Genomic DNA, 27,500 nt, shown 5'->3' with positions numbered 1-27,500 from the left:
GGTAAAACGTGAGAAAAAACTTCATGAATTGCAAAAGAATACAAGTAATTTATGGAATCAAAAGGAAAATTTATGCTAGAACTTGGAGATGAAAAATGGCTCAGAGTTAGCATTTTTGGTGGATTTGGCTTCTCATTTAAATGAGCTAAACATGCATCTTCAAAGTGAAAATCAACTTATCTGTGCTGTGTTTCAAACTATAACAATGTTCAGAATGAAACAGATTATGACAAGCAGATGTTATGGCAAATAATTGGATGCATTGTGATACAGTGACTAATTGCAGTCCTGTAAACAGTGAAAAATATGCAGTTGTACTTCCCATTGTGATTAAAAGAATTTGAGAATAGGTTTCAAGATTGATGATATTTTTGGCAATTATTTGTTATTTTTGACTGGTTTTAGTCAGTGTAAATACTTACCTCCAAATTTGCAAATGGAACATACAGAGTTGCAATCAAATTCAACTCGAGGGAAAGTTGGATCATGTCTCTTGGATTTGATGTGTCACGTTCTGGCTTGAAGTAGGCTGCTTTGACCTCCATGAGGTTTTATTGCCCACTTCTGCTAAGAGCCTCCTCTTTTAAGGCTGATGTGAAATGTACCTGTTACTAATTAGCAGAGCTCTCCCTCAGTTCCCACAAAGATGATGGAGAGGGATCTCACAACGACGCAGCAGCTCTCTTAGCACACTGGGTGCAGTACATCTGCTCCAAGTAACCGAATGATAACACTCTAGCCACTTTTTTTTTCTTTGCATTGGAGAATAAGTGATTCTGAGTTGGTCTTTATTTAATCTTAGGGTGTTCAACACACAGTGAAACACATTGAGTTTTACCTCCTTAGGAAGTGGGGACAGAGGAGTTGGAAGGAACTTGGATTGAAGTTGTTTTCAATTGCTATGAACTTGGCATTCATGTTAGACTTGTTTGACAAAGTATTTAGTAAGGGTTTTTGCTGTCACCATACAGTCCTTGCTGTTGTGGTTGCCAGATGCATTTATGCATTTGGTCTTATTTAATTTATATTTATTTATTTGCTTATGAGCATATTCTGGATGTAATAATTTTTAATAGTCTCTGGCTACAGTTAATTTTGAGAATGAGATGTTTCAGCATAGCTTTTCTGTGTTAATGTTTTGTGGCATAGAAATTGAAATCTTGGTAGGAAAATGTTAAATTAGAGAGGAGTGACTGACATAGATGATGAACTTTGCACAGTAGGGCTATTCTTTAATTTGATTAGTTTTTTTTTCTCCTCTCTATACATGCATACATATGATTTTCCTTTGTTAAAAACCACGAAGGTTTATATTCATAATTGTTTGCAATACTTATTTTAGAGTTATAATAGCTGCCAATTAGTTGGATTGCAGAATATCTTCATGCTTTGTTCTGTTTTGGATAATAAAATGATGTGTGGTCCTTATCATCAGAGGAAAGTAAATAGGAGTCAGGGTGAAAGTGCATAGAGATCAAGAACTTGGATTGGTTATTTCTTACTCTTCATCCTCCCTTTATATTTTGGATACTTTTGCTTTGGCATAAGAGATGAGATGTCTAATTTCATTGCTAGGAAGTGGTTTAAAAGTGTTGTGTACATTTGCCCTTTTCACTGAGGTCACACTGTAGTTATATAGCGGTGTTCCATTACATGGATTTGAAATAGTGCTGTTTGTGTGAAGTGGATACTCATAGAGAAAATGTGTAGAGAACTGAAACACAGGGAAAAGGAGAACTACAGCTATGTAGCAGTAGTGTGCAGGAAAACCTCAGTCAGTTGCCAGAGAGACATACTTTCATTTGTGTTTTAAAAAAAAGAAGTATGTGTTAAATCAGCTATTTTGTGGTGGTTTATGCCATCCAGTGAAATTCAAGAATGCATTTTTAACAAAATGAAGGCATTAAAAGTTTATCTTATTAATTAATATCAGAGTTTTCTTAAAATAAGCATTCTCTTTTATGAAGCAGCATGATAGGAACTGCATCATCTTAGCTTTTTTGAGAAACAGACACATGTATGTTCCTTCTTGTTTAAGTTAATAGTCCAAAGGTGTTTTGTAGTCTTCAAAATTCGGATTTCTTTCCCCAGCACTTTTTGGGATTTAAATCCTTAATTTTTGTTACTTTAGATGGTGACAAGACAAGGAAGAATGGTTTTAAACTGAAGGAAGGCAGATTTAGATTAGGTGTCAGAGGAAAGTTCTTCGCTGAGAGCGTGGTGAGGTGCTGACATAGGCTGCCAGAGAGGCTGTGGATCCCCGGAGGTGTTTAAGGCTGGGTTAGATGGGGCCCTGAGCAGTCTGATCTAGTACTGATCCAACAGTTGGCAACCCTGCCTGTGGCAAGGGGGTTGGAACTTGATGTCCTTGAGGGCTCTTCCAATCCTAGCCATTCTGTGATTCTAAGAAATTATCTTTTTTATTATGAAATTATCAGTTTTTTAATGGGCTGAAGTTCCAGGTAGCAGATGGAGAAGTAGCTGAATTAATAGTTCACTATATACATTCGGTTTTGCTTTTTGAAAGACTGAACATCTAAAAATATTTTTTTAGTACAGCTCATCCCTGGGGAGTAAGTATCTTAATTAGGAACAGTGTGTCAAAGTTCAAGTAATGATTCATCATGAAATTCTACTGAAAATTAAATAGCATTTTTTTTGAAGCTTCAACTGCTGAAGATATTGTAGTTTTGGTAGTTCCTGGGATATTTTATAGCATAGCCATACGCTCCCTCCAATTTGTCTTCTCTTTGAGGAAATCTTTATACTTTTGTAGTCATCGATTACTTTGCACAATAGATTACACTGAAAGGTGTGATTTGTCTTTTTATATGACCTGGAAAATTGTGTGAAGAAATAGTGATTATTTCTCGTATTATCTTTTCTTCCCAAAGCAGTTGTCATCTGCAAATAGCTTTTTGTCTTGTATGTGGTTGCCTTGGTTCAAGAGTTGGTCCTTAATAGCCTGAGTTTGAATGCATAGTGATCTGGGACTGCATCTTTGACAGCAAGGTTATTGACTGTATTCTCATTTGTTCTCACTTGGTTGTAGGCCTTGAGCTTCTTTTGGAGAATGTCTGCCTAGTTGTTCAGATTCTTCTAGTGTGAATGTCTTCAGTTAACTAATCAATGTTGAGTATATCTTAAATGAGAATATTCATGGAGATTATTAATGTCATTAGGCTACCTTTAGATGTGTAGAATGTGCCTTTGTTAAGTCAGTTTTTGCATCACTTAGCAATTAATGATATTCTCTTCTTCAAACGGGAATCCATACCTAATAATACTTCTGAAGTACGTTTGTGTTAGGCTTTAAAATGGGCTTATATTGGTTGTTCTGATAAAGTGCAACCGTGCTCTGGAGACTTTGCGTGGTACATGCAGTACTTAGTAATGTTTGTGTATTAAATATGTAGCTAAAGGGTTTAAGAAATTATAACTTCAAGATATATTTGAAATAGAGGGTACAAAAAAACTTAGCACTTTTAAAAAGCTTTCTAGCTTTGAGCATTTATTTGTCAAGAGTGCAAAGAGTAAATTCCCCTGGCACTAGTCACTTCACCCCACATTTTGGTTGAAAATGAACAATATTTTGAAAGTTTACAAGAAAACTAACAGTCTGGTTAAGGATAGGAGGTGAAAAATATACATATCCTATTTTAATCACAGTCAAATGTTGATAGTATTACAGTAAGCTGAATAAAAAACAGCTTTTGTCCTCTTAGAGTATTTAAACATAAGTAATTCTGGCAGATGTCATTTTTCATAAAGAGAATTCCAGCAAGATTAGGTGACAGATAAAGGCTCTTTATGTTATGGGGGTTATTTTCTCTTAGTAATTTTCCTGATGTTGCTCTGTTTTTTTAATATATATATAAAATATGTATATATGTAGTCAAGCGTTGTGTGGTGTGTAAATTAAATTGGACAGACATTTTGGCTCTGTGCAGCATAAGATTTTTGTTTCCTGCTTTTGATGAATGTGATTTTGCACCATGTAGACAAAACACTTGTCACTTAAGCTGAAAATCTCAGGTTTCATTATACTGGTCTGGGGTTGCTTTTCTCCAGCAGCCCTTGTTCTGCCATCCCCTCACGTGGCTTCGCACTGCCTGCTTAACCTCCTTGCTGGGGAGCCTGCTGACATCTTATGTTTCCGTTCTTGTTATTTTCTTCTCAGTGCCTGAATCCCCAAATACCTGTGTGCTTACATTTGGCATCTGTGGAATTTTTGGAGATGGCTTAGAAATAATTAAATCCTCTCAGGAGAGTTAAATCAGTGTGTCTATGTGGTGAATCGGAGTACGTTAACTAGTTAACAGAATTGACTGGGGAGGGTGACAGATTTAGAGATTAATGAAGAGATTGAATTTGCAGAGGGCATGAATGGCCTTCCTTTCATGGGGAGAGGAGACTCGCCAAGCAAGCTGTTGAGGTACAGAAGGAGAATGAAATTGTGAAGAAGGAAGAAAAAGAACAGTGTGTTTGTAGTGCTCGTGGCTGAAGTCTGCCTTGTGGAGCTGGAGGGAAAGGAGCCTTCCTCCCCACCTGCAGGACTGATTGCAAGCTCTTCTTCCCTGTCCCTTCATTTTCTGGTTCAGTTGACTGAGGTTTCAGTTGAAAGCTGGGTGGCCCATTTGAGTCACATGGTTGGAAGCGCACAGGGTTTGTTGGTGGTTTTGGGTTTCTTTAATTTCTTCTGTTTAATTCTAGAAATATATGCGTGATAAATTCGGTGCTAAGGTTAAAAAGTCAGTGTGTTGAAGGTTTAGGAAATGCCAGCAGTGGGCTTTTCTCTGCATTTTTTATTCAAACCTCTGATCTGTGCTTTCTTTTACATCACGTAATTATATACTGCTTGTTTCCACAATATCCCACTTGCTTTGGCAAAATATGGAAGCTCCTGGAAGCAGTCACGTGCTGCTGACAGCTATGGAAGGAACAACCATATGGAAATAACTGCTTAGCTTTAGAGAGCAGAGTTGAGGGTGCAGTTTGCAAGTCCTGGGACTCTTAGCCAAGTGAAAAAGCAATCTTCCATAGCATCCTATTAAGTAATGGCTCTTCAGTCTGCGATTTGAAGTAGTGGCGATTTGTGTTTTGTTTTCTTGGAGCACTGGCAAATCTCATAGGAGACTTTTCCCCTGACCTTTAAAATATTGTTTGAAAGATCAGCCCAAGTTGTTGTCTAGCCCAATTTTATTGTTCTTACAGCTTGGATACCTGAGCATTGTTCTGAGTGCTTTTGATACAGACTGCAGCTGAAAGGGGACTGTTGTGTAGAAGATATTAGGGGACCTTTAAAATGTTCCCTGTAAAGGAACTGTATACCATCATTTGTCACTAACTTAGGTGGTGAATAACTAATTTCTCATGGTGAATGCACACAGCATTTTTGGAAGGAGCAGGTCTACACGGGTTGTGATCCATTTGAAGAAGTAAATACCCTGTAATTGTATCAGTATTCTCCTCACAGATGCAAAGTTGATGGTGCTTCAGTATGCTCTCTGTATTCTGCCTAATGAATTAAATTTGTATGCCATACAACATCTATTGAATAGTAGTGTCTGCAGCCTGTTGGCACTTTTTTTCTGAGTAGCTTGCCCTCCACGATTGCTTTGCTTTGTTGCCCATTCTGATATTACTCTGTTTTTCTTTTTGATACAAAAGATGATGTTAAAATATACATGAGGACCAAGAGTTATCCTTAAAATGTGTATCAGAGCTATAAAAGCACTTTTACTGTCCTTTCTGCTTATTTTTTTTTTCACATCCCCATATGCTGAAGGCATTTCAGGCTCTCTGCCAGAAGAACTCCTTGTCTGGAAGAAGTACTGTTAATGCACCAGAGAGGGATGGATGGCAGGGGTCTGTAAAAAGTAGTACGATTGCTTTGATGGAGTTTGGTCTATCATAAAGTCTTGATGTTGTTACCTTTTTTGCAGCTCACTTATTTGAGTAAAGGATCTGTGTGTCCAAGAAGGAAGCTACTGACGGCTTTAGAGGGAATTACAGAGGGTAGTAATAGAGTTTTAGAAGGAAGGCAAACTCTGCAAACTGGCATAGAGGAGATTCTTGGGTGACAGGAGTGTAAGGGGCCAGGAGGGTTTGAACTAGTTTGTTCCATACTCAGATTTTGTGGAGAGGGTGACAGCAGCACGATGCAGGGTACAAGTCTGATGTTCACATTTTCATTTTAAAGATTCATTCTCTTTTATTTGTAGGATCTGCAGCTAGAATATGGTCATGGTCCTCAAGGTGGTTACTTCTTGGGTGCAAATAAGTGAGTAAGCAATGGCATTTTATCATCTCATACTCCCTTGAGGCTGTTAGAATACTGTACATATATGTTTAAATGCATCAGCTGTAACTGATGTAGTAAAATGTCATACCTGTTCATATCAATTACAATTCCAAAGTAACTCTTTATTTCTATAGCAATAGTAGTTACAGTGATAAAGAATTACAGCACTTTTCAAGTGTTTGAGGCTATGTTGCTTATACTGCCTCTGTGATGCTGTGAGCTGCAATCTCGGTCTGCTTGTTAACAGAACAGTAGTTGCTGTGGAGCACAATTTTACCCCATCTTGTAGCTCCTCCTAACAGTTGCTCAGTACTGAGAGCGCTAGGAATACTCAGTAAAATTTACTTTTTTCAAAGTCCTTTAACTTCCTAGGTTTAATAATTTTCTCATGTTTGTCAAGTGAAATAGTTTTCAATATAATCATTCTTTTCCACCTGATTTCTTAATTTCCATCTATGTTTGCCAGAATTAGGATGCCTACCTTTGCATTGCTAAATGAAATCATATTTTAAAAATGCATAGAATCTAAACATAGAGCATGCTGTTTTACAAAATCTTTTAGATTGGAAAATCTGAATACCGTAATCTTCAGTCATTTTGTTGCTTCCTATCCCTGTATTTTGCCTGCTATTCCTCTGTGTTTCCAAAGTCACAAAAATGAAGTTCAGAAAGTTAGAAAAATTAACTAGGGTAATACAGATTTGTTCCAGTAGTAGTTTAATCCTCATGTCATTCTAGCTTTTCTTTATTGTTACTGATTTTCTTAGATAGCATGGTTTTCTTTTAAATTGGACCAAGCTAAAACTGTCCTTGCTTTCCATTACTCAGATAACAATGAACACTGCATTTAATAGCAGTGCATTAATAAACGCAGGTGGAAGTGTGTTGTGTAACTTTGAAAAATGCAGCTCTGTTTGATTGATGTTCAGGAAACCAGCTAAAATAACACGTTTGGGGTTAATTACTGTCAAAATCATAGGAGCATTTGCCATGGCTTTTGATAATTAAGTTTGTGTGCCATAATTAAACTGTCTTCTTATTCTTATTTATGCTGAAGGAGTCTCTTAAAATCAGTTGAAGAAGAACTGCATCAGCGGTAATTCTGTTTTTCTTTCCTCTTGTGTGTTTCGCTCATTTGCTCTTTGATTTCTTACGTCTGTCACAACCAGTTCTTGTTTGTCTCTGTACATGCTGAGGAGATATGGGAGAGGCTTAGTTGTCTGGATTGCAACTATGCTTTAAATAATAATGTAATAACTAATAATAGTAACAAAAGGTAAAAGGGAATAAAGATCTGTAAAAGGGGTTGTAGCCCTTAGGCTCAGAATTTTACACAGTAGCCAAAGTCATTTTATTAAAATTGACTCAGCCATGTACTTCGTTCATTTTCGTAGGGGACATGTGGCACATTTAGAAGATGATGATGATGATGCAGATGATGATGCTAAACAGTAAGTAACTTTTTCTTCTTGTAAAAAAGTCTGTGTATATATGTGTGTGTGCGTGTGTTCAAGGCCTGGCTTTTGAATTGATGAAAATGAAGTTGAATTCAATTCAAGATGCATGTTTAACGTAGTTTCTAGATTAAATCTCCAGAATTTTGCTTTTTGTGCTGATGAACTTGTGGTAAATGAGGGGGAGAAAATGTTGTTCCTCATTTGATACAGTTGTCCTTTTGTTTTCTATTTTTGAACAAAATCTCAGTATACTTCTGTTTGAACCATGAAGTTGTCTGACCTCTTCCTGGTGTCATTAGAAGTGATAACTGTATTAAAAGCTCATGAAAATACATAAGCAGTATGTATAACCAGGCCTGAGTTTATTCTGTGCACATTCTCATCCAAGAGTTTTCCGGGACAGGGAGAACAAGCTTATGTGACTGCAAAGGCAGTGTCAGTAGGCAGTGCAAAAATAATAATGCTTATATTAAATTCCACTGGTAGAAGTATTTTGGAGCCTTTTCTGTTGACAGAGAAAAGCCAAAACAATTTAAAGTACACAGACAGTATGTGGAAATTTACATTCCTAAGTAAATCCAATGTAAAGACAGAAAAGAAAGTTGCCCTTGAGGCAGATTTCTTGCTTACTTTTCTGTTAATGGGTAATTTTGAAAGCTGTTGTTTCATGCCAGAAACCTGTAAAATGTGCATTATCTATCAATGGAATGTTTACTCTTTTATGGAGAAATAAATAACTATTTCTTTTCTTGAGTTGTTGTACTTATTTCCTTGTAAGAAAGGTGGGGCTTTTATCACTTCAGGGAGTGTTAGGGACAGCCCTCTTCAGGAGAGGTAAGGCTGCTGAGCTTTGCAGTGTCTGGTGTCAGCTAGGTGACAGGGCACGCAACTTGCTTTGATTAATGATCAACTTCTCAAAACACAAGTACGTTTGCTATTTGATGCAAGTGACTTTACAGAAGAAAAATGATTCTTAGTTTTTAGCAGGCTTTACTCCTTGAGAAATTCTTGCTATTTCATTAAGTTGTTGTCTAAAGACACGATCATTTACAACGTGAGCTACCAAGTGTTATCTTGAAGGGGAAGAGAGTGATAACACTACTCACTGATCTGTTCACGTGGTTTGGACCGAGCTAAGAATCTGCTTTGCTCATAGCTGCATAGGCCTTGATTATGGTAAGTCAGGCTTCCTTCACTGTAAAAAGAAACAGCCCTCTATAGGTCCATACTGCTAGCTCTGTTCTAATCTTCACTGAAGACTCTCTGGATATCTGCACTGCTGCAAGCCAGTTTAACTTGGTTCTTCCATCTGTATTGATCTCTAGATGTTTTTTTTGTATACAGCTCTCTCTTTGTTTTAATTTTTTTCTTTTCAAGCTCTGTTTGCAGCTAGTATCATCTACTTCAGTAATGGTTCAGGACTTGGAACCTCTTGATTCCTACTGTTGTGACATTCTTGCTCTGATTGCTTTGTCCTTTCACAGGCTCTGTCAGAACTTTGACCTAAAACATTGGCTTTAGGTGCTTTTGTTGCTGCTGTGTTTCTGTGAATTTTCTTGTTCAAATTAAACAAGAAAGCACCTCAGAGCTTGCAGAGAGATTCCAATTTGTCTGATCCTAAGCACAGTCACAGCTGGTGTTCTGAAAACATCCTGGGGATCTTGTTTCTTTCTCATACTTCATCCCCAATATTCTTGCCCTACAGCAAAGGTCTTAGCAGTTTCTACTCTTTTTTACCTGCTTGAGCCTGAAGCTCTGCTGTGGTGGGTGACCTGGGATGTTAGCTCAGTCTCTGGATAGATTTTTCTGGAGCCCGCTGAGATTCAAGGCTGTTGTTTGATTTGTATTCTGTGAGACGGAGCTGCAATTGAAGAGCATATGTGACATCAATTGCTTCTTCCCTCAGATGCAGAACACACACAATGAAGCAGCTGTCCCCCTGCCACTCCAAACTGATGCCACTGCATGACTCAAAACTGGGTGATTCGTAGCAGCAGAGAATCCACACACCTCAGAGAATAATATAAAATAATCTTTCTTCATTTAAATGTCTCTCTATATAATATATATTTTTTGCACATGCAGCAAACTTGATGATGTTGAAACTTCTGCTAATGGAAGTTGGGAAGGCAGAAATTACTGGGGCACTGCCCTGCATGGCTGGTAGTGACAAAGTGCACATAAGCCTTGCTGTTGAAACCAGGGCACGCCATCCTTTGTACAAACATCTGTCATACTTCTGCCTAAGCATTAGCTTTTTTTTTTTTTTAACACTTCACTGCCCAGTGATACTGGTGGTTGTCTGAAATGCAGGGAACAATATGAAGGAAACTGGATGGAGCTTGGACTCGCATAACTCTGAGAACTTAAGCATGGTGCCCTGTTCTGAGAAAAGATAGCTGCCACCATCATTGTGTCTGAAGTACTCAACACTGGGTAACCCATTCTCAGAAATTCCTTCCAGCTTCTCTAAAATACTAGCAACTGATAAGGTGCTCGAAAAGAAACTCTTGAGAATGATGTGAAGCAGGCAAGCTGTTGAGTTGTAAACAAGCGGACAGATATCTTGCTACTTCAGTTTTCTCCCAAAACTATGGAACGTAGTTTTATTAAAAAAAAAAAAAAAAAGAGGAGCAGCTGTGCAAGAATGTCAAGCTTTCACAGCTATGTTTCTGATTTATTTAATTGAAATAATCCTCTGTTCCAAAGGAAACAGTACAGTGCAAGAATTTATGAAAACTTCAAAATTTTAGGAAATTAAGAAAAATGCTGCATATTTTTTAAACCACAAAGCCAATAGGAATAATGCATCTGATGCTTCAGCTTTCTTGCTTCTTGCTGATAGTTTGTTTGTAGCCAAGTTGTTAAGTTAAAAAATTGTCTTTCTGAGAAGATTTCTATAATGAAAAAGAAACTCATGAAAGGAGGAGGAAAAAAGTGAGAGTAGGTTAGCTGTACACTACAGACTTTGCTTTCATGTGTGAAGATGTTCTGAAGAAGTTAGCAGTGAATTTTCCAACTTTGTTCTGCATTACATACTTGCAAGTGGCCCTGTGGGAAACCTTAATTATTCCCTAAACCTTTCTCCTCAGTAGAGTAAATACCAGGCCTGCTTTGCATTTCCTTGCTTTTTGGTTTGTTTGTTTGTTTGTTTGGCATGTGTGTCCATCTTTAACAAATCAGTTTGTTGTTTATGCTTTTGAGGGAGAATCTGCGATACCTGAGTTTTCTGATAGTATCTGTGGTATGCAGAGCATAAGGGAAGTGTTTGGAGGTATTCAAGTATGATGTGGTTGTTTTGATAGAATAGTGCTGTTGACAAGTTAATGGTGTTTGTATAAAAGTTATTTGTGGAGAACTCATGAAATTCTGTACTTTCTTGAACAATGCATTATGTGATTCCAAAAACTATACTGGACAGCAGTCTATCCTGTTTCTTTACAGTGCCACTATGAAACCTAAAGTGCCACCTCCTTTACCACCAAAGGTAAGTGAGGGCAGCTTTGTTGCACAGAAAAAAGGAACGCCTTTAAAATAAGTAAGTGTAGAAATGTCTAAGTGAATATGCTGACTTTTCTCTCAGTTGAACCATGACTTTGGGACTTTAATCAAGTTTTAAGTCGACGTTATGTTTCCGGAGGTATTGACTCCTGTGTTTGTAGCCTGACAAGTTTGCAGCAAGTCTTGCGCTGCTCACTGAATGAGTGGTGATACTTATAGAGGTATGCTTGGAGTAATTTTTATGTGTGACCTCTTGAAGAGTAACTGAATCTTCTCACACTGGCATTATCCAAATATGAGCAAAATGAAGAAGCAAAACAATTTATATATTTATTTGTCAGATAGCTGCTCGTTTGCAGGGCAAAAACTGAATATGTGATTCCTCACTGTTCTGTACCGTCTGTCTGTGTAACTGAGAAGGATTTTACAAGCAGCTTCAGTGCACCCAGTGGCTAAACAATGACCTCTTTTGTGATTCCCTTTCCTATTTGTGATTCCTAAAACAAAGCCATATCATTAAATGTTTTTTATTTTCTACTTGCTAGTTTGGTTATCTGTAGTCAAGAACATGATACCTCTGTATATTGAATAATCTTTTAATGTGTAACTTGATTTGTCTGTTGTCAGTTGCAAGATTTTTCTTTATTACTATCAAGTTTTTTCTAGCATGGATTTTTTTTTTTATAAACTTTCATGGCAGAATCCTGCTTTATCAATTTATTTGTGAAAACTGCTTTGTGAAAATTTCTCACTGAGATGCAGCATACATGCTTTGAGTCTTTGTTCATTAAGTGTTTATTATTACTATGTCTTTTCAGCCTAAATCCATCTTTATCCCTCAAGAAACTCATTCTTCTGAAAATGATAATCAAGGGACAATCAAGAGATGCCCAGCATCAGACAGTCCAGCAAAATCTGCATCTCACGTTCCACCGAGACCACCGCCACCACGGTTACCTCCACAGAAGTCTCATGTTTTAGGTGAGAGTGATGCCAAGAAGTGTACAGGTATTTCTTAAATAATCTGGTGTAATTATTTCTACATCTGTGTGGATATTAGATGCTGTTTTAATTTTTTTGTAGTGGATGCATTAAAACCAGGAAGCAATAAGGAAGCATACTAAAACACATTTAAGATCAAATGTGCCTTGCAGTGAAGCTATTGATGAAGACTGCTAGCTTTTCCTCTTTACATCTTTACTACTGCAATTGATGTGCTGAGAAATGCCTCGTGGCTTATTAAGAATCGATAATTGAATAGTTATCCATAACCAGGCTGCTCTTTAATTTATTAAATACTTTTTCCCCATTAACCGTGACTGCATCTCCTTCTCAGCCCATGCTGGATTAGTTGCTCTAATAACAAAAACGTGGGCTTTGATTATACCTGGCATTAAGGATGGTTTATGTGTGCATATTTTGGAACAAATATGCTTTAGAAATACAACGTTCTGGCATTATTTGAAACAAGGCAGCCAAAAATTGTACTTTTTGAATTGAAAGTAGAAGAACATATTCCTAAATATGAATCTTTCTAGGTAATGGAGTCACTTCTGTGCAATTAAATGGTGAAAGAGAGGGATCACCACATCAACAGAATGAAGCTAGAGACACTAGTTTTTCAAGGAAAGAAAAGAAAGAAATACTGGTAGGTGTAAAAGCTTCTAGATGTTCTTTTAATAGTGTCTTAACTGTCTTCTGCAGATTTATAGCATACTTTTTAGAATAGGAATTGTACTGAATGGCATCTTGTTTACATGATTGAAAGCACTGCTAGATCATCTACTTGTGATACAGTTTGAGTCCATATTTAGCAGTCATTAAAAACTAAAATAATCACGGATATACAAGATTTACTTATTTGTATCCAGTTACTTGAGAGATATATAATAAGAGAGCTGCAAGAGATATGTAATATGTCATACTGAGCAATAACTATGTAAGGAAATGGGGAAATTAAGGAATATGCTGCCACCTCGTGGCTTACTGGGGAATTCAAGTGATCCTGAAAAGGAGCTGCATCAGTACAGTTTCCAAATGAGTTGTGCTTCTATCACAGTGTAGGCATACAGTGTTTTTGATGGTCAGGGTGAAAAAAAGATGGGGAACTTGGATTTGAAGAGTCCAGATATTTGAACTGCTTGCCTGTTGGTGTCCAGAGCATCAGGTTTCAGGGCTTAATAGCTTGAATGCAGTGTCAGACTTGAGTCAGGCATGCTAATGTTAAGTTGTACTCATGGAGAAAATGCAGTTTTATACGATCTGATGCAGCTGTGCCCTGATTAAAAGGAATAATCCTGCATTACTTTCTCCTCTTCCAAGTGAGCTTCTCCCTTGAAGCAGCAAATGCCTTCTAGAGCAGATGCCTTGAGGAGTGGCAGTGGGAGTGTGGGATAAAATGGAGTGGGAAGCCTGATCAATCTTCAGTGTTTGAGGGGCCATTTGTGGCTTCTTCCAGGGATGAGCTTGGAGATGCAGTGCTTTTGCAAGAAGTAAACAGGAAATATAGGATGGGAGCATAGTGAGCATTTTTGGTTTGTTTTAAAGAAGTGCCAGTAGTGGTGATGATACTTTGGAAAGTATGGTTTCCTGAACTATTTGAGCTTAGCCTTTGAAATTGTATGTTTGAGACTTCCCGTGTACCTGTAAGAGTACTTATCTCCAGTGGTGTACTGTTCCTAGGTGAAATTGGTATTAACAGTGGAAAGGTTAGTTTAGTACTAATTGAGAGTTTTACATTGGTAATTGAACTACTGCTGCAATGTTGCTTAAACTTTGTGTTACTGATATGGCATTCTTTCAAACACCATGATGAGAGGACAGTGTCTAACAAGATGCAGGCATTCAAGGAGAAGAATACTAAGGAATCACAGAGGTTTTAACAAAGGAAAACCATGCTAGTGTAGTCACTAGGGAGTAGAAATAGGGAAGTTCAGGTTGGAAAGGAGGATCTCTGCTCAAAATGGGATTGTAGTCCATCTGATACATGACAGCAAACACAGCAGAGCGTCCCTGTAGGTACCTCATGCCTTCCATTTAGTTGGTGTAGAGATATGCAGTGCAACTTCGTTGCCCAAAAAATCTGCAGGGAGGGTTTCTGTCTATCTTACTTAGGTACAAGTACTGACTTCTCATTTTCTCCTAGTAAAATTATGATTGATGATTTATCAACCTGCTTTTAACAGTAGTGTAATTTTTTTTTTATTTTTGATTTTGCTGTAGTGTCAGAGAGAATAAGCGTATCCATGCATATGTGCTTTTGTGAGTATAAACATAATCTTTTAACTTTTATTTTCTAGAAACCAATTAGTAATGGCCTTCCTCCCACACCTAAAGTACATGTGAGTATTACTGAGTCATGTAAATGCATGTTTAAGGCAGAACATGTTTTCTTAATAAAGCTGAGGAAGCATACTTTGTGAATTGCTTGTTGTATTTAAAATAACAACAGTAATAAAGTATAAAAATATCTCTTGGAAATGTTAATCTGTAAGTGTACGGAGTACAGAAGTCACACTTGATCTTGTGCTAAGTGAGTTTTGAAGATCTTTTGGTTTGTTTCCATCATTAGAATGTAAATGAGAGTTCTGTGATCATAAATTAATTTCAAGTTCATGGAAGGTGCTAGCTGATCAGTCTTTCCCTGTAGGATCTGAGGAGCTGATGCCTCTCAGAAGTTGCAAATGATACTGAGTTTATACTGTGCAGCTGTAGATTTCGGAACTTCTGAACACTGTATTCACAGATGGCTTAGGGCTGGAAATAATTTGTTATGGTCCTCTGTGTGCACCTTCATAATCTAAAGCAAACTGGATTTTCATTGTATGTAGGTTGCTATGAAAGTAATGCCTCCTATTTATCCTCATGAAAACTTCAACAACTACAGAGAGTGCAATAAACTATTTAATACAGCAAAGTCACCGTTATTAGTTGTGCAATTTCGCAATGAACAAGAGCCTGCATGCTGCACTTGTGAAAAATAAAGTCTGTGCCAGCAGTGGTGACCCATTGTTGCCACTGCTGGAATGGCACCACTCACCCCTCACTGTGCTCACATCCTCTGTTTCATCTCCATCAATGCTGAACAAGTGTAGATACTGTCAGTAAGTGCCATTTTTTTCTGCACAGAGGAATTCAGTTCCTCACCTTTGCTGCATACACACTTCCATGTCAGATGCCGTTGTGTCAGATGCCCCTGATGCTGTTCTATCACAAGGCAACAAAATGTAATGGGATATTGGTGGGAAGGTTCAGCCTCTACTGCCATACCACCAGCATACACCTCTGATGTTGTGATCCAGCATTGTAACATAGGAGCATTACTTTGGAGCAGCCCTTGTAATGTCTTTGTGAACTTGTCACTGTGCTTCTAATCAGAACTGCCATCAGAAGAGCTCGTATGTCCCTCTTACTTGGCCATTTGCATCTGCCATGGCCCCTCTCATCCTTACATTCTAGAATGCGCATTCATGGAGTTGTCCTGGGAAACAAGTGGAGTATCGATGTGTTTAAAAGCTAACTTCTTTTGCTGCATTACTCCTAAGTCAGATCAATTTTTCATCTTTAGATAAGAAAATAGAATTACTGCTAGGGATGCATAAGTGCAAATAATTCTTTTTTTTTCTTTTCTACTTATTAAGCATTTTAGGGAAGTGGGAAGGGCTGAGGCTGAAGTCCTGCTTATGTTTCTTAGAATTATCATCTCTTGTGTAAATGCATAGGATTGATCCAGAGCTTCATATTCTTCATACATTTAGTATTATTTTTTGAGGTCAGTTCTGTTTTAATAAACTAAATTCCTAAATAAATACGTGGACATAGGTGTGCATAAATGTAATTAGTGGATGATAGCAATTTGAATGTACTTCAAGCATTAAGAGGAACACTGTCATCATGGCAAAGGAGAAATAAGTTCAATTAGTAAATGGAATGAGAAAAAAGGTAGAAAATACTACTTCTCATTTTGAGCTATTGTTTATGTTGAGCTCTTACTACAAGCTGTATGGACGTGCCACCAGAGAATGACTGCCAGCTGCCCATATAATAGAGCTAGAAAAGAGACTGAATGAATAGAAAAATTTCTGAAGTTGATCAAATAATTGTTACTGGACTGCTCTCTGCATATTCATATATCTTCATATTATGCTAATACTGTGGTTCTGCAGGTCCTGTTAAATAGTAGAGACTGATTTGGCATTTGCATGCCCATCTACTGCCTGTCTCCATCAGTTGCCAAATAAGTATGTTGCAGTATGTTGCTGCCCTCAAAAATAGCTGGATGTTCTGGGACTCTGTTTACAGTGGTATCTATGCATGGCTGTCTGTGTCTCTGGAGACTTGGTTCAAATTTCTTTATAACCTGCTCTGGTCGTGTGTTTTTTTTCCCTGCTATTTTAGGTGGCTTGCAGCTCAGGGGATACATCATATATCCTACCAATGAGGGGATGCCTCCTGAAATTCCTTCCAGACTGAAATGCCTCTGTGGCAGCAGGCAGTTCAAGCTGCCTTGCTTCAACCTTTTATCTTGTGTTTTTGTTTCTCGCATCCCCCTAGCAACTCAGTTTAATATTTTGTTCTGTATGATTCTCAGCTGTATCCTTGGGATTTGTTTGATATTTGGAGATGATACCCTTAGGCTCTGTTTACGCCTCCAAAGCATTTGCAGCAGCATCTTGGCTCTGCAGGCTTCCCAGAGATGAGGACTGAGAAAGAAGAAATCAACAATTTTTGTCTGGCCTGATTTCAACCCCATTTTCTTCATCCATCTTTATACTGCAGAGCTCAGCTAGGTTTTAGCAGTAAGCATAGCCCTGCCTGCACTGTGCAGCGCTTCTGTCCAGTGCTTGAAAAAGAATCAAGGAGAATTGCACAACTGGTTACAGGAACGGCAGAAATACTTCTCTTTCTTTTTTTCCAGGAGATCACTGCCTCGGTTCTTGTCTGAATTTTCAAGGTGTGCCTTTAGAGCCCTGCATCCTTGAGAGGAGGCTTCCATAGGATCCCTGTATTGCTTTCATTGATATCCCCCCTCCAAATTCCTTGCTGCCAAGAGTTTATGCAGCACGGAAGCTGTCAGTAGATTGAGATCACTCTGTGTCAATATCTTCTCATATTCCTGCCTCATTATCTGTATATTATCTCTTAGTTATTATGTTCTTATACCTGTGGAAGGTTCATCTTATTGTCTAGCAAGCAGCCAGCTCCCTCCTTTCTGCTGAGACTTGTTTAGTCATGCAGCAGTGCTGAAGTCTTTCCCCTTCTCTTTGTGCAGTGGGGTCTTCAACATTTTGCTGATGTCATCAATGAATTTCATTTTTCTCTTTTGGAAATAAATACAGACCAACTCATGGTGTTCCTGATAGTGATGTGAGAGAGAGATGTGTAAAACACAAAGAAAGATCTCAGTTCTGCTTCTTTTAATGTTAAATGGTTAATTCTGAAATCTTTTTCTTTTTACACTAAACTGTGTTCAGAAGGGACTGAAATTTGTGTTCCTGTTTCAGGAGATGGTTCACACAAAAAAATACCCAAATATTGATGAGGGAGCTATTTGCTAATTCAATTATAGGTCAATAATAATTCATAATGTTAATATAAAGTGAAGATATTGCCATTTCATAGCCCTTTACAGAGTATAGGAACCTTTGCATAAAGTTAATATCTGCTTGTATTTGGAACAGGAACAATTACAAGTGGCTCTTGTGTTTGCCTGTGTGAATGGTAGCATTTCCCTTTGCTAATTGTTTCTACTTTATCAGTTCTTTTCGTCTACACTACAACTGATCAACTCTGTTTCATAACAAAATAGTATGGGCAGTTATAAATGTTGGTGTTTAGGAAGGAAAGGAGGAAGTTCTGGCTTCTGCTTTTCAGTCATCTTGATGCAAATTTACCAATTGTTCTTGTGATTATATATATCTTGATATAAATATATATATATATAAAAATCAACATATATAGTACATAAGCGCATACATATTACTATATAATCTCGAGTGCTAGTGCATCCTTGAGGGGAAGATTCAGAGATTGATAATAATATTCTGTATGTGACTCTAATAGATAAACCAAGTTTATTAAGGTTATTCTGAAAAAGGATTGAAATCTTCTGCTAGAGATTTCTCTTCAGAAGCAGTCAGTACTGTAAATGTATCAGAATGTGTATCATTAGGTCATCAGAAATGTATCATTAGAAAAACTAATTAAAAATAAGTTTTTAATTGTTGTATGACTAAAAGATTTATTTTGTGTTTGTGAAGTATGGTAAAGAGTAAAATTACAGTATTGAGAGTTTTTGAAAATCACGAATTTCAGGGACCTTTTTCAGATTTCTCCCATTTATAGTGAGCGTGTGCTGGAATAGTAAATTTAAGGGCTACTTCACAAATGCTATTTGTGGCATATTTTTCAGAAGGGTCTTTAATCCATAACATAGCTCTTTAAAAAGCCAAATGAACAGCAAAATAAACCTAACCAAGTTGATTTGCAAGCATGTTATTTAGATGAGATTATTCTTCACCAGATGAATGAGTCTATTCTTAACTTGTTACTACTTATAAGTCAAAATAATTTCATTGAAAACGCCATGTCTTATTTTTATTTTACATATACATGTATATAATTATTTTTTCACAGATGGGCGCTTGCTTTTCAAAGGTTTTCAATGGCTGTCCATTAAAAATTCATTGTGCAACATCATGGATAAATCCAGATACAAGAGGTAGTATATTACATATCTTTTACCCAATTTTGTCCTCTCCTATGATTTCAGTAGTGTTCAGATGAGCAGGACTACTCTCCTTAAAATATCTTTTAATATTTATGTAGGCAGAAGTTCTCTAATTATACCACTGCTGCCTCAAGTGTTTTCTTAAATTATATTAAAGTATATGGGGCACAGTTTTCAGCTTTGATTAAAAAAAGAATAAATTGCATGCTAAATAAAGGTAAGTAAACATATTTTGATTATGATTCACAACTCTTTTCAACTCTGTAGTTCAAAAGATGCCACTCCTAATTTATTTCTAAAAATCCAACTTCCCAGAGTCCTGCTTCAGATTGGTTGCTTCTCTATCGTTCTCTTGATGTATATATATTTTTCCCCTACATCTTCCTGTTAGTACAAGTTTGAGATCTCTTCATTTTCACATATGTTTTATTAGTTTATTAAATAGCTTGACAGAAGTGAAAACTGGTAGCACCGTACTCGTATTACCTTCAGCTTCATCTTTAGATTATAGGTTGCTTAGACAGATACTGCTGAACCAATTAGCAAGAAAATACTTAGTTTTATAGAAACTGAAGTTATGAAAGTCAGTCTTTGCAGCTGACATCTTCTCAATATGAGATCCTTGACTGTCCAAATGCAAACAAGGCTGTTAATTAACTTCAGCTGCAATCACAGTAAACAGGTGAATCATACTCGAGGAGCGAGGCATACATGAAGTACTGAAAAATCCTTCCAGTCAATACTGCTGTTGACGTACTCCAAAAAAAATAGCCATGGATGTGTCATGAAATATATGGAAATGTTTAAGTCAGAAATCTGTATATGTGAATTCTTGCTTATAGTTGTGTCACTGCTGTTTTTTCTTCCTAGTTAGACACAAAAAAACTCCGAACTATTTTCATAAAGTCTTAGAACAGCTTCATCCATAGATGTGTAAGCTTCCTTGGAAAGATTAATTTTCTGTGCTTTCAACGTTGTAACTATTATAGGTTGTCCTGTTTTCCTGTATGTAATTGTTTTAGGTCTGTTTTTAATAAAGGATTTGCAAAGAGTGCTCTTACTTAAAAGAAAAACAACAAAATAACACCCTCCTTCCTCAAGTCAGTATTGCTGGAGGTTTTTTGTTTGTGTTTACAGATCAGTACTTGATATTTGGTGCAGAAGAAGGTATTTACACACTGAACCTCAATGAACTTCATGAAACATCAATGGAGCAGGTATATTTGTTTTGGCATCTTTGAAAAAACAATAACAGCCAAAACCGTCATTTCTGACATTTTTTAGCCACTGGTTAACCTGGTGTGATGTTTCTAAGAATTCTCTTCACTGTAGTTACATAGGCACTAGTTATACTGAGTTTTACCTTCCACGTTTACTATTGAGGATATGTTGCAATCATATGTAATGGTTTTTTTCTAGGTTGAACCGTAGTTAAGTAGGAGGTCTGCACATATTAATATGTTGAATTTCATCATAGTGCGTTATCTTGGAGTAAATGATTTGTTCAATAGCATTGAATTTCCCTGATACAGTTGGTGTGAAAGTTTTTGTTTTCCTTGAAGTTGTGTTATAAAGTAGACTGTTTAAGCAAAGATGGTGTTTTGGCTACAGAGAAGTGAGATCTGTACACTAAATTCTATCTTTTCAGTCTTAAAAGAGGCTTTGCGGATGAGACTCAAATTAATTGAACCCCAGTTTTAAAATTCTGTCTTTGCAGATCTCGTAAATAGTAATTTTTTTTTGCGGGGACACTCGGGAGGGGGAAATGCCAATGGCAGGCTTTTCTGTGTGGTGACTTCTCCGGCTCTTTTGTTAATTTCTAAGAGACTTGTTTTCTTTCCTGCCTTCTCCCTAACTTAGGGAGCTATGCATCTGCCATCGAGATGGAGGAATTTGCAAGGACAGCCTTTACACTGTAAGCTGGAGGCACTGGTGTTTGTTCATCTTTCAGGGTCCAGACTTTGTAGAGGTGTCTTTTGTGTGGGGAAGAAGGCCTAAATAGCTTGCGCTGAGCTCAATGTAACCCATAATCATTCTGGTAGTTAACTTAGTTCAGGTACCTTGCTGTTGCTGAAGTTGTTAAATATACCCTGAGAAATATCACTAATACAGTATCCCTGCAAGCTGAACAGACCTACAAAAGTTCTTGAAAAATGGCAAGGAAAATAGATAAACTGAAGTTCATGCACTCATGTCTATCTTTGTTTTCTGTAAGTGCCACGTTCTATATTTCATTGTTAAGTGAGCCTTTAAGGAAGCATTTTAATAAGTGCTTAAACACAAAGAGGTGCTAGTCAAAACAGCCAGCTGTATGTAAGTGGAGGAATGTGTGACAACTCAATCAACCTGAATATTTCAAGTACTGCTGTTTTTTTTCTCTAATTTTAAGATTCAAACATTCTCAGTCACAATATGGAACATCAACCAAACTTGCAAATTAAATTTGAATGTATCCAGACTGTTAGATTTTTTAGCATAGGTTTAGATGTTTTATAGTGTGTTTAGGTTATGAAAAGACTTCAGGAATAGAAGTGCATCCTCTGTGCTACCCATTTCCTACATAGAATCATAGAATGGCTTAGGTTGGAAGGGACCTTTAAAAATAACCTAGTTTCAACTTGCCTGCCATGATCTGGTTGCCACCACCCAGCTCAGGCTGCCCAGGGCCCCATCCTACCTGACCAGGAGCACCTCCAGGGATGGGGCACCACAGCTTCTCTGGGCAGCTGTGCCAGGACCTCGTTGCCCTATGAGTAAATAATTTCTTCTTAACATCTAACCTAAATCTCATTGTTTATTATAACAGTCAAAAAGATTTCAACTCAGGTAGTGTTTTTGAATCCTCTTTCACTTCATTATTTACCCTCTAGGTCTAGCCAAAGCATTATTCTTGGTTATTTTGCACTTCATTTCATTCCACTGGCAGATGAAACAGAAATAGTACGCGTTTTTTCAGAAGTTAGCACAGCTTAAAGATGATATTTTCCTTTCCTGCAGATAAAACTTTCAGTTAATTTACAGATCTCCTCAAATTTGTCGTGTTGTTGTTGTGATAAAGAGTGAAGGACATTGTCTGTTAGGTGGTCTCTCTAATGCAATGGTCAGTGGCAGGAGGAAATGCTTATGAGCTCTGCCACTGCCTGATGGCTGCTCCCCTCAAGCTCCTCTGTGGTCATTGAATTAGACTTGTTGGAGGGTACATCCCTGCCTGTTTGCCTTTGTATCCTTTTATGGACCTGCTGGACATGTTGATACTGTCCGTTTCCATGACCAATTGTGGCAGGAAACTTCAGAAGTTATATGAGAGGTGGGGAAAAAAGTATTTTTAATTTTTCTTTTTTCTTAAAGGATGTTTTGATAGTTGCAGTCCCTTCTTTCCAGTAATTGTCTAGTAATTTGACTAATAGCAGTTCTGCCTTGACCATTTGTTGCATTCTTTGATTACTTACGATAAATATGTAATCACATGAAGATTAAAAAAGTCATTTGAAGTGCCAGATTTAATTATTTTAAGACTTTGGAATACAACAGGCTTTAGAATAAAAACTAATTTAGAATTAGTTTTTATACCACACTTACGTTGTTAAGTGTTTCTCCTCTGAAGGAGAAAGGCTGGTGGTTATTAAAATTTCTGGGAAAAAAATGGATTGATCTTTATAATGACACTTTGCAGACTAATAGTACTATACTTGAAGACTTGGATATAAAATGTTCCAATTGTCTACATGTATATGTTTATGTTAAATATAATGTGTGTGCCTAAGGTATACTTGACTTAACTCTGGAATCCAGGTAAATATTAATTGTCTGGAGCTAATTCTGTTACAAAGAGCAAGTCGATACTAGTTTTGTCCTGTTGTCTACGAAGACATTAATTAATCAGTGTAATGTGTTTACATTTTGTGTAAATGAACTGAATGTTTGGTTTTCTTCTCTTCATTAGTTATTCCCTCGAAGGTGTACATGGTTATATGTCATGAACAATTGCTTATTATCAATATCTGGTAAGTTACTCTGCCATCTTTGGGTGGTAGTGCAGGTATACATTTGTTTTCGTATTTGAAGTGTTTTTTCCTAATTTCCAGGTAAAGCTTCTCAGCTATATTCTCATAATCTGCCAGGACTCTTTGATTATGCAAGGCAAATGCAAAAGTTACCTGTTGCTATTCCAGCACATAAACTTCCTGACCGAATACTTCCCAGGTAAGTTCACCTCATCAGATAATATCAGAATATCTTGATTGTAAGAATTCAGGTTTTGGTTGTGAAAGTCAGGGAATTCCAAACAATTTGGAGTTCTGTTCACACATTTCCGTAAGTAACTCTTGTTAATCAGAATGTAGACACCCCCATATTAACGTGAATTGAGATGTGAATATATTCTTAACAAAGAAATGGGCTTTGGTACATTTCACCTTGTGGTTGTGAAGCCTCTGGTTTCTGGACATAGCTCTTGAAAGCTGTAATCTAGTATAGCAAGCTGTGATCGTACCTGTGAAACAAAATCTTGGGTCAGTATTGTACCTGTGATATTTCAGGCAACTAGAAATAATGATCTTAAATTAGTTACTTGCATGTGTTCTTGGCACTCTTTTTCTGTTCTATCAAAAAAAAAAAAAAAAAAAAAAGTACTTTAAATGGATTTCCCCAACTTATCATCGGGGAGATTGTCAAGATGACCCTTACTGCAGAAGGAAGGGGCTGACAGGCTGTTCTGAAAGCTGAGCAAAATAGAACTGGAACACGGATTTGTCTCACATCATTGGCAAGTCATTTCTTGCAGGCCAGAGTGGAAAGTATTACAGGAGAATTTTTGTCGCCAGATGCTTACAGTGCATCATGCACGTAGTCCCTCCAACGTTATTTACTAGCAAGAGCATGCAAAATCCCATAGACTGGATGCATTGCTGGCTGCCAAACAAACCTTTAGAGCTCATTCAAATCGAGGAGGAGGAGATAGTAACACTAACCTAGTTTGCAAAGCAACTTGATTCTTAAAGGGCATAGTGAATCGTTGGATTTTCTTATTTGACAGGCTTTTTTGTTAGGAAATTGTTTTATAACAGACCTGATTCTCAGTTACCTTTGGTACCACTGCCAATTTGTTAACATTTCAGATCTGGGGAGGACTTCTTGTTCAGTCATCTGCAAGCATAGTGGTGCGACACTTATCTAAAAATTGTGCTCTTCCTAGAGGTTGAATTCTTAGAAATTTGTATTGAAATGTTTTTGTCTTTGTGTCTGCACAACAGTTCAGCTCCTTTGTCTTCCAAACTAACTTCATCTGGGTTGAGGATTGTAACAGCAGTAGACTGATAACCTTAATATTTACATGGATCATGTAAGGAACAAATTCACACTGTTTTCAATCTGAAATGATACCTCACCTAAGTTCCAGAAGGCTTGGAAAAATTTCCTGTTCGGTCTTGTTGCATCCCAAGAAAAATGCAGCATAACCTGAATGTACAAGTGCCAAGCTAGTCATTCAAAAGCAGGACAGATGTATTTAGATAATCTGTTTTGTTGCCTTATCCTTTAGCTATAAGGCATCACAGTAGTAACATTAGTCAGACAGACTACCAGAATTACATTTGACTTATTCAGAAGAGCGTAGTTCTTATTCCTTACCAAACCACAAAGTATATTCTGCAGCAAGATCTTAGTTACTATAGTGATGAGTACAATATGAAATAATGAACGTGAATTACAGACAGTTTCCTGCAGAGAAAATACAAAGCAAAATAAAATTTGAAGTTATTATGTAAGTTTCAGTATGGTCATCTGCCAAATGGTTGAAGCTCAGAATAATACTTGGTAGGCAAGCATTCAGAAACAGAAAGTAAGTCTGTGGTAAATCTCCTGTCCAGCTTCCTTATTTTGAGTGTCCCTGAGTAGGCCCTTTCAAGCCTTTCTTGACTTCTCCCAGCCTAAACTTGTGACTGATACTATTTTTGTGCATCTCAGTCCTAGTATGTTATTAGTCATTTCTGGACAGCTTTGAAATACTGTGCAAGTGTTTTCCTAGTTTGTAGCTTTGACTGCAGCATCAGTCTGTTGCTCCGCTTATTCCCATCTTATCTGCACCGTCTATCAAATGAGTAATTTTCACTGTTGAGGCTACTCTGGTCAACCTTCATACCTTCAACCTTCATTTGTTGTCATCTAGTCTGTTCAGAGGCATTGACTCCCATTTCCAGCAAAGAACACCATCTCCCCTTGCTTATTTGATAATTTTTCTCAATTATTCTCACAATTTCTCAGGGAATGTTCCCTGCACAGGAAATAAGATGTTGCAGATTGCCTTCCTGTCCTCCTTCAGATCTTCTCTTGAAACTCATGCTGCTCTGCCTACGAAAAGCTTTGAAAAACTTAAGGTGTTAGTTTGCAAGTGGCTCATAGCCATTACTAGTATGCCCTAATTTCCCATATCTTTGCTGTAACAGGTTACAGATTGTTTTCTAACTGCATTCATAATGCTGCATAAGTCAACAATACCTCAGTGCTTGAAAAGAGATCATCTTGTGTGTTCTAAGCATGTTCTTTTGAGAAGAGAGAGACAAATACGTTTTGTTTTTCTGATGGACAGATATAATTTTCACAGCAGCAACTTTCTGAAAGGAAATTCAGTTATTTTAGTTGATTGATTGATAGTTCTGTGTTTATCTTGCAGGAAATTTGCTGTGTCTACAAAAATTCCAGAGACTAAATGGTGTCAAAAATGTTGTGTCGGTAAGTAAAGATCTGCAGAATAAGCTCCAATAAGCAGTACAAATGGTAGCAATAGTAAGACTTGTTACTTTTCGGAGAAGAGGCTTTTCTGTAATTATTGTGGAACTATGCATCTGCAGATGGTGAACTCATTCGCATTAGTCCTTTTCTTTTAGGCAGTGAAAACTTCCCCATTTCTCTCTTAGTTTTTAAAGATAAAGACAGTTCTCAAGAAAACGTAGGGAAGCAGAATGCACCAAATTTAAGCCAGCCCTCAGGATGAAACAATCTCCATGGATGGAGTGTGACCTTTTTAAAATAAGTTATCAGGTTAAGTAGCCTGACTTTCTAGCAGAAGTTCCAATTTCTAATAGTGGTTGCTGAAAACAGTATTTTTGAATCTTTGAGGATGATCCCTGAAGTTTTTATAATTTCTTCAGAGTGCCAACTGCCTGAAACTTAAATACGTAATCTGTTAAGAAATGTTTTAAAAGGGAGAAATGACACTGGGAGATCATTCAGAGTTATATATATAACCAGTTCTTTGGTGTGAGGAATTATACAGGAGGTTTTGAGTGGTAAGCGAGCGTCTGTCAGCCTGATGAGAAATGAATATCTCCCTAATTTTGCTAAGAAATTTCTTACCTATGTTATTACTTCTGTGCCCAGTTTGCCTGTTAAAACTTGACTTTTTCTAGGATACAAATCCTCTAGGGTGTGGTAGGGTGTTAACATTGTGTACTATCTAATCCAGGCCTTGCCTTAGTTGAAGAGTCTGGTCTATCTGTGAATGTTAATGGATGCTGAAAGAAAACTCCCAGCCTCTTGCTCCTCAGTGTTCTAGATGTAATCTAGGGGTGTGGAGTGACAAAAGGCAGATCTAAGGGGAGAGGTGACAGATCCCCGGCCTTGGGCCCGGATCTGCAGCCTGGGTCTCTATTGCTGCGGGCGGTATATGTGATGGTCCCTTTGGCCTAGGGAAATCAGTAGGGCTGTAGGAGGCAGAAAAAGACCAGAAGTTCTGGTCTTTCTCTTGTTTACAGGTGTTGGTAATTGCTTGTTCTGTGGTTTCTGCTGCTGAGTTCAGCCTTACTGAGGGTCATGGCAAGTGCAACTTGTATTTTGCAGTTGGCTTGACTGGTAGCAAATGAGAACTTGCATTAATGAAACTGAGCTTTGGTGTTTCAAATACTAGTGGATTGCTAGTCGATTTTTGTGACAGTGGGGTAGCAAGAGTATGATTTGTCATGTATGTAGATCATTCTGGGTTAGGGGCTTGTTACTTGATTCTTGTTAATTACCTGATGGCTGATGGTTAGTTTGCAGCTGTTTAAGATCTGATCTTCAGAGAGGTTGCTCTGAAAGTAATGGTTCCTATTCATTTCCTTGGAAATGACAACAGATACAAACAGTGCAACAATGCTATTTGAAAGAGCAAATTCTCAGCTACAAAATACCACTAGCTATGCTTTTTTGTCAGCAGTGAACAAGAAACCTGTGTACCATGCTTGTACAAATCTGCACCAGCAGATGTGATCTGCTGAAACACACCACACACTGCCTCAGTGTGTTCACATCCACTGTGTGGTCTCCATCAGTGCTTAACAAGCGTTGAATGTCAGTGGATGCCATTTCCTCTCCATGGAGGAATTCACTTCCATGCCTTTACTTCACATGCACTTCCGTGTCAGATGCAGTTTTGTCAGACTGCCCCTGTGCTGCCATCTGTCATGCAGCAACAAAATGTAATGGGACATTTGTGGAAAGAGTCAACCTTTACTGTTGTGCCACCAACTTCTGC

The 27,500-nt window shown here is 37.5% G+C and overlaps 1 protein-coding gene across 5 annotated transcripts in view; it reads left to right on the top strand.

Annotated features, from left to right (window-relative positions):
• MAP4K3 (mitogen-activated protein kinase kinase kinase kinase 3) overlaps window positions 1–27,500 on the top strand; it is an 80,786-nt gene that overhangs the window by 41,358 nt on the left and 11,928 nt on the right. For 2 of the 5 annotated variants that reach the window (XM_031552347.2, XM_085219110.1), the window contains 12 exons: window positions 6,225–6,283; window positions 7,362–7,400; window positions 7,699–7,755; window positions 11,206–11,248; window positions 12,081–12,243; window positions 12,801–12,910; window positions 14,562–14,603; window positions 18,898–18,982; window positions 20,129–20,208; window positions 22,935–22,995; window positions 23,077–23,194; window positions 25,662–25,720. In XM_031552347.2, the coding sequence (XP_031408207.2) occupies window positions 6,225–6,283; window positions 7,362–7,400; window positions 7,699–7,755; window positions 11,206–11,248; window positions 12,081–12,243; window positions 12,801–12,910; window positions 14,562–14,603; window positions 18,898–18,982; window positions 20,129–20,208; window positions 22,935–22,995; window positions 23,077–23,194; window positions 25,662–25,720 (916 nt within the window). The remainder of the gene's footprint in view (window positions 1–6,224; window positions 6,284–7,361; window positions 7,401–7,698; window positions 7,756–11,205; window positions 11,249–12,080; window positions 12,244–12,800; window positions 12,911–14,561; window positions 14,604–18,897; window positions 18,983–20,128; window positions 20,209–22,934; window positions 22,996–23,076; window positions 23,195–25,661; window positions 25,721–27,500) is intronic. The other 3 variants (XM_085219112.1, XM_085219113.1, XM_085219111.1) reach the window with 2 other exon arrangements.

This window comes from Meleagris gallopavo, chromosome 2, assembly GCF_905368555.1.
Source record: "Meleagris gallopavo chromosome 2, MGAL_WU_HG_1.1, whole genome shotgun sequence".
NCBI lineage: Eukaryota > Metazoa > Chordata > Aves > Galliformes > Phasianidae > Meleagris > Meleagris gallopavo.
The sequence above is the reverse complement of the archived record's forward strand: the minus strand, read 5'-3'. Positions and strand labels throughout refer to the sequence as shown.